At 38.7% G+C, this 15062-nt stretch overlaps 1 protein-coding gene across 3 annotated transcripts; it reads left to right on the top strand.

Annotated features, from left to right (window-relative positions):
• Positions 1-20: 20 nt before the first annotated feature.
• Positions 21-6461, top strand: LOC114477450 (flocculation protein FLO11). Of its 3 annotated transcripts, XM_028469758.1 has the most exons (4): positions 21-72; positions 898-1059; positions 1876-3239; positions 5828-6461. In XM_028469758.1, the coding sequence occupies exons 2-4, from the start codon at positions 921-923 to the stop codon at positions 6191-6193; spliced, it is 1869 nt and encodes a 622-aa protein (XP_028325559.1). In that variant the 5' UTR covers positions 21-72; positions 898-920; the 3' UTR covers positions 6194-6461. The 3 variants fall into 3 exon arrangements, with proteins under 3 accessions (XP_028325559.1, XP_028325557.1, XP_028325558.1); XM_028469756.1 differs by having other exon boundaries at positions 898-3239; XM_028469757.1 differs by lacking the exon at positions 21-72 and adding an exon at positions 84-432 and having other exon boundaries at positions 898-3239.
• Positions 6462-15062: the final 8601 nt, after the last annotated feature.

Consider the following 15062-nt stretch of genomic DNA (forward strand, 5'->3'; position numbering starts at 1 on the left):
CCTCAGCCATCACAGCATCACCCTTTACACCGCACAGTCATATTTGGTCCTCCGGAAATATCCACAGCTCGGGTAAGCCAGTCCCTATGCAGCGGCTCTATGGGTGGGGTATAGTTTGAAATAACAGTTTTAAATGTACGGGAAGCGTGATCCTGGTTATCTGGCTTTGGGGAAAAAAAACCCAGTGCACGCAGGAAAAGTTTGGCATCAAGCTGCGCTCTCGGTGTCTCGGACCCTCGGTTCTTAAAATGGCTGCATGGCCGTGGGTCCGAGGCGGCTCTGCGGAGGACGGGGACGGTTCCGATCGGTATCGCGACACCGCGTGGATCTGCGCGTGTTTGGCTCGAGACGCGGTGGGTCGGTGGGCTGCAGGTCCGACAGCTGTCAGTGCGCCTCGGAATAAACGCAGGCAGGCGCTTCGGACCTAGGACTGTGCGTAATGGCGTCCTCCACACACAGCTTTCGGTTTATGCTCATGAAATATTAAAAGCAGGCAGATCATTGCTAACATGACGGGATGTAGGAAGCATGCAGAGGCAGATCGGAACAGAAACGTGTTTATAGGGTCGTGCATGCATCTTCCACCTCTGCGCCCTCACCGTTAAACCTGTTTGACTTTATATTTCGGATCATAATAGAAAACCTGCACAGTCTGATGACTCAGAATAGAAGAGACTCTCTGCATGCTATTATCTTTTCTCTTATTAATGTCACAAAGTCGATTAAAAATCCTGTTTTTTGACCCTTTCAATCACACTTGGACTTTTTAAAACCTAAATAATTCATGCAATTGTTTCCTCCTCCACTCCATGGACAGGAAGGTGATTAAAGTTTAAATACTGTTCTAATTCTCCATTATTCTAACACTTATTTCTTTTTATTATCTCTATTTAAAAGAAATATATTAGGCATGCCCCAAAATGGACTCTCAGTTGGCTTCAGTCCTGACCAGAGGCAGCCTGGATGTCCAAAATGGCAGCCAGTGTGCAGAGGGCTCAGGGCCAGTGACCAAGATGTGTGTGAACCCAGAGGACAGAGTCCATCTCCCTGCTGCACCAGGTAACCTCCAGCCTCCTGTCACAGCAGCACAGACCATCAGGACACCAGCTCCATCAGTCAATGGGCAGCAGCCAGAGGTGGGCGGGACTTCCCAGCCATCCTCCCAGGAACATAGTCAGATTGGTGGCTTCAGACAGCCAATCACAGTGAAGACCGTGGTGCCTGTTGTGGACAACCAACCAATGAGAATTAAAATTGTCGTTCCCCCTCGACACAAGGGGCCAATCACAAACTCTGCCATCAGCCTGACCAAAGACTTTACGTTCCCACATCCTAGAGAGCCTGTTATGCTCTCAGAGAAAAACTGGGCTAAAACACATACATCAGTTGTTACAACTGAGGGAGACACTGAAGTAGAATTATATCATGTGACAGAAGGAGAAAAGAGAGCAGAAATCTTAACAGGAAAAGGCGTTTTAGATGTTAAAATAGTCCACATCGATGGGTTGGAATCTCACACAATCCCAAGAACCAATACAGTTAAAATAGAGAGAGAAATGAGGAAAAACCTGCCCTTGATTTTGCAAGACATGGGCCTGATTTCCCGAAATACGTTTAATGAGCTAAGAACGGAGGAGCAGACGGAACCTCTGGACCTGAGTTTGCCCAACAAAAGAGAAGATCGAGAAAGGAGATGTGGGCGCATTCAAGATGATTCTGGAGGTGCGGGCTCTCTGATCATGGAAGTAGATGAATATGAGGGTGATGGAGACAGAGATATAGTAGAAGAGGATGAAGATGGCACAATGGACATCTGTAACCGATGTGTCCTAAAAGATTCTTTCCTTTCTACCCCTGCCCTTGCCTCTCTTTCAGTAGAAGACTGTAACAGTAAAGACCTTCTTCTCATTGATGACCAGGGAATTCCATATACACTCAGTCATGATGGACACAAAATACCACAGGTCGACATCTCCCCATCTTCTACGGATCCTCAGTCGGATCGAGCTGGTTCACCAGGAACAGAGAGAACTGAGGAATCACCTGAGGGGACTTCATCAGGTCCAAGCTTCAGCCAAAGTTCAGATACTGCACTAAAAGAATCTTCTCTGGATCTCTACCCTTCATCAACCCCTGCCAGTGATCGATCATTACTAGGCACCGATCAGACAGCTGGTCCAGAAGTAATGGAGGGGATGACAAACCCAGAACATTCAGTAGTTGTAGAGCCAAACAGCTGCGTCCAGGAGGCTGTTTTTAACTCCTCTTCCCTGATATCGACCTCCACACAGCCAGTCCAGATGCTCACAAACCCATCAATAAATGTTCCTTTCCTGTTACTGTCACCCTCCTCCTCTTCAGCTCCAGTTAGCCTCCCTCTCTCGCTTTCTGTTCCACAGTCTTCCCCTGGTGCTTCCACCCCAATGTTTCTTCTTCTCTCCTCAGTACCGTCGTCCTCTGGCGAGTCCACATCTACCTCCACTCCTATCGCTGTCCTCGATCCTTCCACAGGTCAGTTGTCCCAGATTACTGCAGCCTCAGCACCAATTTCTCTCCCTTTGTCCTCTGGGCAAGTTGGCGCACTGGGATCCCACGTGTCTAACCCAGTGATCACACTGAGCGCCAACAATGCTCCTGCATTGGTGTCGGGCACCAGTAACGTAAAGTCCAGCTCTGTCCTCACATCTGTCAGTGTTCCCTCACCCGTCCACACTCAGGGCTCAGCTCCACTCAGCCAAACTCACATCAGCCACTCAGACTCTAACCCAGGAAGTGAAGCCATACCTGTCAAAGACGTTTCCAGTGAAATGAATAAACAATCCACGGTTCCAGAATCCTCACCACAAGCTCAGCCTTCCAGTGTGACCTATGACCCCTCAACTCAGCCCAGCTCAGAAGCTTCAGCTCACACTCCAGCCTCAGAGTCTAATGTGACCCCCTCGGATCATTTGCCCCTAGATGACCACCGTTACTTCACTAACACAGCTGCTCCACCCTCCCCTCCCATCGGCCCAATGTTTCCCCCCGCTAATCTTGATCCTCTTGATCCCTTGGATCCCATCTCTCCATCTGGATCCCCAGACTCAATGAACTCTCGCAGGGTGCTGTACTGTCCACTGTGTCCCCGGGTCTTCTTTTACCTCTCCGACTTGGAGCGCCACGCCATAACTCATTCGCAGAAGAAGCCTCATGTTTGCCAGCAATGTGGGAAAGCCTTCAAACGTTCCAGCCATTTACAGGTCAGTGCCAATTTACAAAGTTCAATATGTTATCTTGACTACTCAAGAAAGCATGTACAGTAGATATCACAATGACATGCATAGTCAAGTCCAGGAATAATGTGGATTTACCACGCCAACACATTTGGTTTGAAATCAAGCAATCGGGATTACCTCAAGGGCAGACTTTATGTTTATTTGGAGGTATTAATGTTTAATGTCATGCTTTATACTACTCGTACTTGGAATAAATTGTTATGTTAGTTATTATTATTTTTGACAACTACCCTGTAGGCAACATCTATTGACTACTTAGGCATGAATCAAAACTACTGCTTAAAGTCTGCATTTCAAACTCATTGTGATTCTTCAACACTGAAAGGCTCAATAACAAGTCACTCTCCTAATATTTATAGACCTGTTAATCAAAAATAATGTGTACCAAGTAAAAATTGTAATTATTTCCCAAATCAAACTCATTATTTGTTACCTTACCTTGGTGAATTGGTTAACATTTTTCCTCTCATGGTCTTATAAAGCATGGTTTCTCTACATTGCAGGTATGAAAAGGTTTTTCGCCATGTCAAGGACTGAATGATGGTTACTGTGATAACCCATCACCACCGCTAGTCCTCTAGATATTTTAATTTTTATTGTACCCCCAAAAAGAAAAAGAAAAACCTCTATACAGAAAGGAAAATAGTTCAAATAAAAAGCAACTTTTAACCACACTGAAATTATAAATGATCAAAGTCGCGGTAAGTAGTCAATACGAAGTTTTTTCATGGTCATTTTGTCTAACAGAGTTCCCCCAAAAATGTTGCTTCAGAAACTTCTCAGAGGTGTAAAGTACACTGATATATTCTACTTAAGTAGAAGTACTGTTACTTAATTGAAATTGTACTCAAGTACAATAAAAAAGTAGCTCAATTAAATAGTACTCAAAGTAAAAGTTACTTGTTACTTTCATCCCCCACATTTATTTTTGGTAATAAATCTTTCTACGGTTCCCTTGCATACAGTAAACAACTAATGTATACATTTAAAAAGCAAGAGATGAAATCTTGCACTGTTGGAACTTCATTCATTTATTTGTGTAAAATAAAAGGTTTGTCAAAATGTACAATTCTTTTTAAAATAAAATAACACCGATGAATTCAATTCAAAATGAGAAAATTGTCTGGCTCGAGGTATAGCTACATTTATGAACTCTAAAACGGAGAAAATAACCTTGATTCAATGCGGTTCTGGCGTCGTGCATTACGTTTAATCTGATTGGTTCGGCTATGACGTGATGCATTTGACTGTTGTCTGGTTTCCCAATGTTGATTCTTTTAAAACAAAAAATAACAACCTCAGTCTACTCCCTAAAATGCTGCACAGTTCACTTCTGCTTCACTGAGCTGTCCCAATATTACACCTGCATGGTTGCTTTGGGGAACAGAATTATGCTACGTTCACACCGAATGCGTCTTCTGCGGCACCGGACGCATGTCTGAAGCGAAGCCCCGCCCACCAGCGACACATCCAACTTGGTGAGTTTCACTGCCTGCTGAAGCAAGGAGCTGCGCTCCTTTTTCTCCTCTCACAAACATAAACCACCAGTGAAAAAAGCTGGTGTGATTAGCGGCTAATGCTATCCTAGCTCAGTGCCGACTTTCAAAGATAAAAACTAGAGAGAGAACTTTTACCTGCTACTACCACCTCCTCGCTGATTCTCCTCCTAGTCCTGTTCCGGTTATAAAGGCTGTGTCATACAGCTCCAGGTGGTCACACACAGCTTCTACTCCATGGTTGAATGGGTGAACAGACCAGTGTCTGTGTTGACAGCCTGACGTCATCGTCAACAAAGACTCTGATTGGCGTTCGTCATGCGAAACAGCCGCAGGAGTTCAATATTCTCAACTCTTGCAAATGTCCAGGTGTGTGGATATGCGTATATTTGGGAGCACGCTCGCACGGCCAACGCACTTGACGTGCGGATCGCACTGCACTGCAGCACTGGAAATATTTTGAATCTGGAACGCATCTATCCATTGACTTTGTATGTAATCTGGACGTACGGACATTTTGTGACGCATCCGGTGTGAACGCAGCATTAGGCTTTGGGTCCCATTGGGAGCCCACCAACTTTTCAATCTGTGACAGAGACATGTAAAACCTACATGACTGCAGCCCTCCAGTACTCATTTTTGACACCCACAACTCCCAAGGGTTTATTATATGTGCAGTTTGTTGGCCACTTCAATGAATTTGCACTCCGTGCCTTAAAAAGCTAATATGTGTTAAAGGGAGATGCGCAATAATGAAATGTCAGCAATGTCCTAAAAAAGAAGTTTAATTATCACTTTCGGGGATGAAAAGTGTAAATCTGTCAGCTTTTTTAAAGACAGACCCCCATAAAGGCTCTTGCCGAGATATGAAAATGATGCAATGCGTGATCATCGCCTTCAAGTTTTAAAAATGAGGCCACAGAACTCCATAATTGAGTGGCTATTTTTGTTGGCTCATCATTCTTTACAAGTTCTTTAATAAATGCATAAGTAGTCCAGTACAACACGAGCTTTGGGTCGTTTTTAATGAAGGTCTTTGTTGTGTATTTCCCACAGAGACACAAGCACATTCACACAGGCCAGAGGAACTTTGTGTGTCCAATCTGTGCAAAGCGCTTTAGGGAGGCGGGCGAGCTCCAGCGCCATCAGCGGGTTCACACGGGGGAGAAACCGTACCAGTGCCAACTTTGCCACACTCGCTTTGCTGAGCGCAACACCCTGCGGCGACACACCAAACGCAAGCACCCGTACCACCAAGCCGCCATGGAGATGTTGAGCGAGAGAAAAGACAGAGGAGGAGGAGGTCGCAGAGACGATGGAGAGGTGGGTGGGTCCGCGGTGCAGGAGGAGGAGGAGAGCGCCGAGTGGTACAGCTCCACTGTCTCCAACTTGGAGCACTCGGAGTCGGAAGTGGAAACTTAAACTTCTAAAGCAGGGGTGTCAAACTCATTTTAGTTCAAGGGCCAAATACAGACTAGTTTGATAACAGGTGGGCCTCAGGTTTTAGGTGGGAAAACAAACCATTTCAACATTAATATGCCCAAATTTACAATTTTCCAGATATAAATTAGATATATAAATTGATAATCAAATAAAATTATGCTGTAATTTAAAAAATCAGTTACGATCGTAATTAAATTGTAATTGAGTTTAGATAATTGACTTCATAATTGTAATTGGCATGAAAATTCTATAAAGATTGTCATAATAATTTAACGCAAAACTGGGGAACCATGTTACACTTCTATTTACAGTTCTACACATATGGAGTTAACAATTATTAAAATATGTTCCATATCAAGCTTTCCCACATTTTGCCATTTAAAAAATAAATAAATCAAGGGGTATACTGACATAAAAAGGCTCAGATGCCCACACCAAAAATATTAAAACCGATATTAACTATGTTCACTATTATTAGGTTATTTTTTTCAGGCTCAGTACTTGTGATTTGTGATTGAAATTTAGTAATTCAGAACATAATTGTAATTGACTTTCTGAGGATAAAAAATAATTGTAATTACATTTGAATTGTAAAAAAAATGCTGGTCACTGTAATAAAAATGTAATCCTGGAAGCCGTCAACAATATCAAAACAATAAGTGACGGATACTTGAATATCCTTTTATTTATTTATTTATTTATTTAATTTTTTTTTTTACCAAATTTTATTTAATTTGTGGAATAATTTGAGAAAAAATGCAGGATTTTGGAAACATTTTGAGTTCTTTCAACAACAATTTACAACTGATTTAGTTGGTAAGTTACACAATGATTCATGTTTTCTCTCTGTCATTTTGCTTTGAAGGACCAGATTTGGCCCTCGGGCCTTGAGTTTGACACATATGCTCTAAAGTGAATATGATGGAAGGTGCTTCACAGGCTGATCTTATCCAAATCTGGTTCAATGTTTCTTTTTTTTTTTAATTCACTTTCAAAGACATGTGCACTTTCGATATTTATTCAAAATGTTTTAAGAGTATAGATACAGTATATTTAAGTGAATATAACGTAGCTCAGTATCATTAAACGGGCCAAAAAGAAGAAGGTTCAAAGTTAGATTTTAATGTTCCAAAGGGAAAATGAGATAAATACAAACTGATTACTCATAACTTCATGATCACTAACAGATGAATGGAAATACAAAAGCTTTCCATTGTAGCACTAGTGTGTCGGTAGGTGGTTTATGTTACAGTACAAGTGATTAGAGAAAGACTAAAACTCCAAATTGTGATGCCTGGCAGTTTTGGGTCAGAACTTCATGTTTAGGGCTGCAATGATTCCTTCAGGTCATTTAATATCATGCTTTAAAAAAATGATCAGTGAATTTTCTCTGACTTGAAATCTCATTTCTTTAAAAACAAACATCTAATTAATTTTTTTTCTATGCTTGCGTTTGCCATCTTAAGTTGACACCACATGTAGTGGAATCTGCATGGTTTTTTTTCTTCTTCTTCTTCTACTTTGCATAATTTTTTATGTAATGAATTAATGTATTTTTTTTCTTAAAAAGGATACATATTGGTTGGTATTGTTAAGTGATTGGTTTTGTGTTCTGTTGTACAGTATATTTAAAATTGAGCTTTAGTTCAGCAAAAGTATATTTCATCCGATTACTTGATTAATCATTGGAACAATCAATCGGAGTGGGACGATATGAGACAAAAAAAAAAGGTTTGTGATAACGAGATATTTTTAGAGAAGGAAAAAAGATCCAAAAAAAAACAAAAAAAAAAAATTGTGTTTGGAAAAACAACCCATGCTTTTATTTCACTTTAACATAATTACTGGACATACTTACATACTGGATATAAATGAAAACAAACCATACACATTTTTCTCATCTGAACCCACGCTTTCTCTTGCGCTATTTTAAATTGTTGCGCTCTATATTTTCCCACCTCTAATCGATAATCAATAACAGCAGCCCTAATCGCTGTTCCCAGTCTGTATCGGTCAGTATCAGATCAAAACAGTGTATCAAACAGCTAATAGTAATCATTACAATGACAGAGAGTGGTGATGTGATCCAACACGTGAGCTATTACAGCTTAAAACTAAGGAATTCAAAGCTGGCTGAATGATTTTTGAGAAAGAGGAAAAAAAAGAGTGGACTTCCAGTGCAATATGACAATAATATTATCTGACAGGTGGTCATAATGTTATGCCTAATCAATGTCTGATGAAATTCCTTTAGAATTATTCTTTTCAACTGTCTTTTCAATTGCGTTCACATGCAATCTATAAAAATAACCTTGAAGTGCTTAGAAAAATATTGAACTTATTTATTGTAAATGTTTGTTTTTTGCTAAAAAAAACAAACAAAAAAACAAATTGTGTATATAAAGAGAACTATTTGTAAGAGCTGCTTTTCTGCACTACTGCATAAGAAAGATGAAATCTTTCTTACAGTTAAAGACACTGTGAGTCATTTGCACTTGTTTTAGTAGAACTTGAACTTCATTTTTTATAAGAGAAGGAAAATTTATTTCATTTTTTGTTACAGATGTTAATCAATGAGTGAGTGAGTGAGTGATATGTGTGTGCTGCAACAGACTGAAGGCTTAATGGGTACAGGATATGAATGAGTGAGTGTGAATATTATCTATTAAATCTGTGAAAGTTTGACCAAATGTTTTTGGAGTTCTTCTAACACAAATAATTTATTCATTTTTCTGTGAATTAAGTCACAATGGAACTTAATATTAAAACATTTCACTGCTATAATTTTGTTCTGCTTCTGTTGTCTTTCTTTATACAATTTTTCCATAGTTTTAATGAAAAATGGAGGCTCCCCCCCCTCACACAATGCTTTTCAAACCTTTAAGCTGATCGTAATATTTGAATTTCTATTTTATTCCAGGGACTTTATGTGAGGCTTTGTTATTAAATGGGGAAAGAGGAATACGCTCATCTGCAGCTGGAGTGTATAGACTGACCGCTTGGACAGCCTCCAGGGGGTAATTGAGTTTTTTAAGGCACTACTGTTGTTGTTTTTTCTTGCACTCTCAATTTTCTGCTCCATTTAGGCCATGGAGCCAAACAGAACTAAGCTGGAGATAAGTTATTAAATACAGTATTGCTCAAATTACTCAGTTGAGGACCTTTTTGCCTTTCCATTCCTTTTTCCTGTGCAGAATGAGAAGTCCTCTGCTATCTGTCTTTATTCTAGGAAACTGATTTTCATTGAGAGAGTGAGAGGATGAAGCTGCACAGAGGATAAAGTTCAACCAAGCAGAAAATGGGGGTTAGGTTAAGTTTTAGAAACAGGGAACCACTGCAGAAACAATGTAGCAGTACATGAAAGATGAATTATTTTTGTGTGCAAGCATGCAATTTCATAAATAATGAATAAAAAATTCAAAAGCACAACTTGCTAAGGACTCAAAGCTCTACACAGAACTGCAATGTACAATGTTTTAAGTAGCACTTAATATATCCCTTCAACAATTTGTGTGGTTAAATAATGTGAATGTCCGAATCAGGCCTAAACTGAACGTTATTCAGACAAATGCCAGCATATAGATCTTGTGTGGCGCCAAAAAGTAGCGCCTCCAAACACACTCAATTATGGACAAATACACAAAATGACAACAAAACACACATGCAATAGTAGAAAAATGTGCAAAGCATCTGCAAGAATACACAGAACGACTCCAAAACATACACTAAATTACAGAAAAATGCACAAAATGACAACAAAATACACACAATAGGAGAAAAATATACAAAGCATTGGCAAAAATAAACAAAACGACTCCAAAACACATACTAAATTACAGAAAAATACACAATATGACAACAAAACAAACACAATAGTAGAAAAATGTGCAAAGCATCGGCAAGAATACACGGAACGACTCCAAAACACACACTAAATTACAGAAAAATATACAAAATGACAACAAAACACACATAATAATAGAAAATGTACAAAGCATTGGCAAAAATAAACAAAAAAACATACACTAAGTTATCGAAAAATATGAAAAATGACAGCAAAAATACAAGAACTTACTCCAAAAACACAAAATCCAACAAAAATGATACACAAAGAACTCAGTACAATCCAAAACAATCAAAATACACTGAATTACAAAAAATATATACAAATAACAACACGAATTCACAAAAAAATCAACACAAATCAACCGCAAATATTCAAAGATGGCAAGAAAATATACAAAACCAACAAACAAATAGTTTTCTTTCTTGTATTGACACTGTGATAAATCTGATTGGTCATTCTTAATACTGAAATGAATGTTGATAATGTGGCCCTCGTATCCCATAATCACATTTTTGTGGAACCCGCTGTGATAAAAGTTGCCCATCTGTGTTTTAAGGTAATCTGTGAACAAAATGAAGACAAACATGAATTTTAAGCGTTTAAGCGAAGAACATTAACCTGGAAAATACAAATGGTATCAGTTATGGCAACATTATTCATAAACAGCTTAATGATGTGAGGAGACGGTGCTCGTGGAAGAAATAATTCCTTTTGCCTTTTGCATTTAAATCGCTGCCTTTTAACCAAAAGCAAACAATTACCCCCATTTTAGAACACAAAGTACTTAGCCACGCTGTGCTTTGGCTAAATGAGCCCACAACATTAGATAAATAACTGGGACAGTGTTCAAAGCATTTACAAAAGACTCAAGAAATGGCTTGAGCTGGGATAAATTAATCAATGACAACCAACACTGCACTGGGATCAATCAATATTTACAAAACGTTCCTTTCAAAAATAAAGCAATATAAAAACAGTTCAGATACTTCATCAGCAAGAACACACCTGAAATTCTAATACATTTCCATAACATGTAGCTAACTCTACTGTTTTTGGAATATTAAAAGATATAAATACATTCATTATTTTCAATCTTTTGCAAAACTTTTTTTTTGACCAAAACCCACTAGAAATGGGTCTGTACAGAAGCTGATTAGGGCCAATTTTAATGGAGAAAATAATTTTGGGCAAATCAAGAATAAAGTCAAAATATCAGGAATAAAGTTGAAAAACATTGTTGAAATTTAAGTCAAAAAGACAAGATTAAAGTCGAAATTTTGAGAATAAACTTAAAATAATAATAATAAAAAAAAAGTTGGCCCTAGTCATCTTCCGTAGCAAAACTTTGACATTTATGGCTATATATTGTATTTTAAGTTCAGTTTTGAAATTTCGACTTTAATCTTGTCTTTTTGACTTTAATCTTGACATTATATTTAAACTGTACTCTCGAAATTTCAACTTTATTCTTGAAAACATTTTTATTTTTATGCATTAATAATACTTGAATATTTTTCCATCAATAACATTCTTTAATTAATTGAGTAACAATTTTCCTGACTCATCCCTGAATCTAATTAAATTGTGGCAGATGTTTTCAAGAACACTTCGAGGGCCAAACCCAAACCAGCTCGTGATTCTTCTGACAGGAACCGGAAGGAAAAAACTATCAGGACTCGTGCTCGTGGTCCTTAATTGACACTAGGCTGAAGCATTGGCGATATTACAAGGTCCTCGTGCATGATGGTGATGAATAATCATCTGTCAGTGTGTGTGTGTGTGTGTGATTATTATTAGTCGTCCAGCTGTGTGTCTGCGTGCGTGCGTGTGTACTTTTTCGCTGTCACGAGGCGCATTGCCAAATGTTTGAAGTAATGAAAGCGAAGAAGAAGAAAAAAAAAAAACCCAGTCCAAATATATTCAGAAGAAGACGAGCAGAGAGAACCAACAGGTTTATTAAAAGTAAGTTGGTTTATTTTATTCTTTTTATTTTCTTTGATATATTTGCCTCTTAAATACACGTAAGCCATTTTATCCGAGCCCAAAAAAACCAAACACGATGGTTTTCATGTGGCTGTATTGAACTGCTTGGCCACGTGAGGGCGCGCTAACACTTTGTGCTGCACGTGTTTGTCTCTTATAATAACATTTCTCATTAGCTTTGACAGCTTTGTCGGTTTTCTAAACTTTGTGGTTTAAATAGTTGTTTCCCCAAAGCTTTAGTCAGTTTGCCCGCATAGTCTTTTGTCAACGAATATTTGTTCATTATTGTTAAGTGTTGTTTATGTCAGCAGACCCCCTATATATATATATGTATATATATATATATATTCGTAACTACTACTTTTTTCTTTTTTTTTAGTAATTCATAAAGAACATATAATATTTAACTGTATAAATATATCCATCCATCCATGTTCTGACCTGCTTGCTTCTTTTACAAGGTCATGGGAGTATAAATATATTATAATAAATGAAAAATAATGTCTCTACATACTTTATTTATTTATTTAGTAAATTTATATATGTTCGGGGGGGGGGGGGGGGAGAGCAGTGTTCTGCTCTTATATGCTAACCCAGTGGTTACCAAACTGGGGTACATGTACTCCTAGGGGTACTTGAACACATCTCAAGAGATATTGTATACAAACATTTGTCAGTTTATTTTTTAGAAAGTGTCTGGAGGTATGTTTAACGTAGCCGTAGCACCCGGGACTATAGCTACGCACTCATCGCTAACGTGGGTTTCGCTAACATGGGTTTGAATCTCATTTGACGAATATTTATTTCTTTTCATTTTAACATATTTAACATGGCAAACAACACCTTTAAAAATACATATCCGACAAAAATAAACATTTTAGGGATAGAGTTAGGTTTGGGTTAGGGATAGAGTAACAGTTAAGGTTAGAGTTAGTTAGTGGTAGGGGTAGAGTTACAGTTAGGGTTAGCGGTAGGGGTGGGAACCTCTGGGTACCTCACGATACGATACGCGATACAAAGCTCACGATAACAATTATTTCACGATATAACAATACTGCGATTATCGATATACTGTATTGGTCAGAAATCAATCTATGATAATCTGACATAACAAGAAAAAAAAAGATTAAGTGAAAAAATAAAATTATTTTATATCTTTAAAAGACAATAAATAAGTGTCTCCAATAGTGCTTTCTGTAAACAAAAAATAGGGTCTTTCTTACCAGTGACACCATTATAGTGCAATATTCCAGTAAACAATATATTGGTTCCTTCAACAAACAGTGACAACATTTCTGTGAAGACGTACCTGCACATTTTAGTGAAAAAGCAGAAAAAGTTTTTGAAAAAAAAAAAAATCGATACTTAGCACGAGCTAATCGATAATCGATCGTGCGGAAAAAATATTGCGATATATCGCCGTATCGAGATATCGTCACACTCCTAGTTAGTGGGGCAGCTAAAGATAAATATGAGCTACACTGAACTTTAAGTCACGTGGTGCACCTATCACGTGACCTAAACTGGCCAATGAGGGTGCTGCGTATCCATAGAGTGGCAGTCTACGGATACGTTTAACGTACCTGCAGCCACGCCCTATTTTTTAACATCATAGATTTTTTTTTTTTTAACATGCACATACTTTTTTTTTTTTTTCTCCTCCATCAATATAAATAATAATAAAAGGTGACATTTTAAAATGAGCAAAACATCAGAAATATATTGATAAAAAGGCCTAAATTTAAGGTTAATATTGGACGAGACACAAGAAAGATTTTAGCCTGCAGACACAAATAAATAATGTATAACATGAGCAAAGGGGTACATGGGGCAATAAAGTTTCGGAACCACTGTACTAACCCATTGTCAATCCTCTGGTGTGATCATTTTAAACTATTCAGGTTAAAACGTTGGTGTTATCAAAATCAATTCAGCAATAATTTAGCTGATTTTTATCAGTATCAATTGTTTGCAGCGCTCAGGTGTGCATAACGGCTGCGCTGTGCTATTTGGTAAATTGACACGTGCGACAGACTGATGTCATTATACAGAATGAGTGCTATAGTTCACAAAGCCTGAGAAACACTGATTTAAAAACTTTTTGTGACATTAAGGTGAGTTAAAAATGTTGTATTCTAAAATGAAATCCTTAAATGTGCAGTTTTGGGTGCATTTATTCAATTAGGATTTGGGCAAAAAAATGATCTGCCAACACACACAGCAGATATACCATAGTGATTGTATTATCTATGCATAATTTAGTGCCATTTTGTCTTCACAGAGCTACGTACGTAGAGACACTTATACTATGGTATATGAACACATGAGCAGACTTACACTAAGAAATAGGATATGCAGAAGGGAAAGGTTAACAGTGTGCAACCCTTTTTGCTCACAAGACCATTGCAGGATTATCACTATGGAGTGTGTGTGTGTGTGTGTATGAGTGTGTGCACTCGTGTGTGTGTGTGTGTTTGTGTGTGTGGGGGGGGAGTGAAAGAAGGAGGGTAACAGGTGTTAATCAGACAGGGAGACCTAGGTTGCAGAGCAGAGGGTATAACTATCCCGGGGTACAGGAGGGGAGCAAATTACATCACCTTTCCAACAGTAAATGGCCATGCTGTGCGTGCGTGCGTGTGTTTGCGCGTGTGAGGTGCATTTACAGACACATGGATAAAAGCAGTCAAAGGTGAGATTTCATAATAGCGGCAAACACAGACTTGTTGTGCAAATGGCACCTGAAAGAGCTTCTTGTCCATATCCATCTATTGAATTAGACTTTCCATTCACTTTGTGTTCCATTAGCTGCTCCATTTTGTTCCTCGGCAGCAGTAATTGGCCCATGCAGTGCTATCTCGGCCCTGCTGATTAGTAGATTTCCCTGTCCGAATCTTTGCCTCTACATCTGATAAAACAGTGTGACTTCCCTTTTCCTGTTTCTCCCCCCCCCCCCCCCCCCCGAATCCACCCACCCACCAGCTCCTCCTCCCTTGACTTTGCTGTGCTACTTTTCTGCCT

Source organism: Gouania willdenowi, chromosome 16 (genome assembly GCF_900634775.1).
Source record: "Gouania willdenowi chromosome 16, fGouWil2.1, whole genome shotgun sequence".
Taxonomy (NCBI): Eukaryota; Metazoa; Chordata; class Actinopteri; order Blenniiformes; family Gobiesocidae; genus Gouania; species Gouania willdenowi.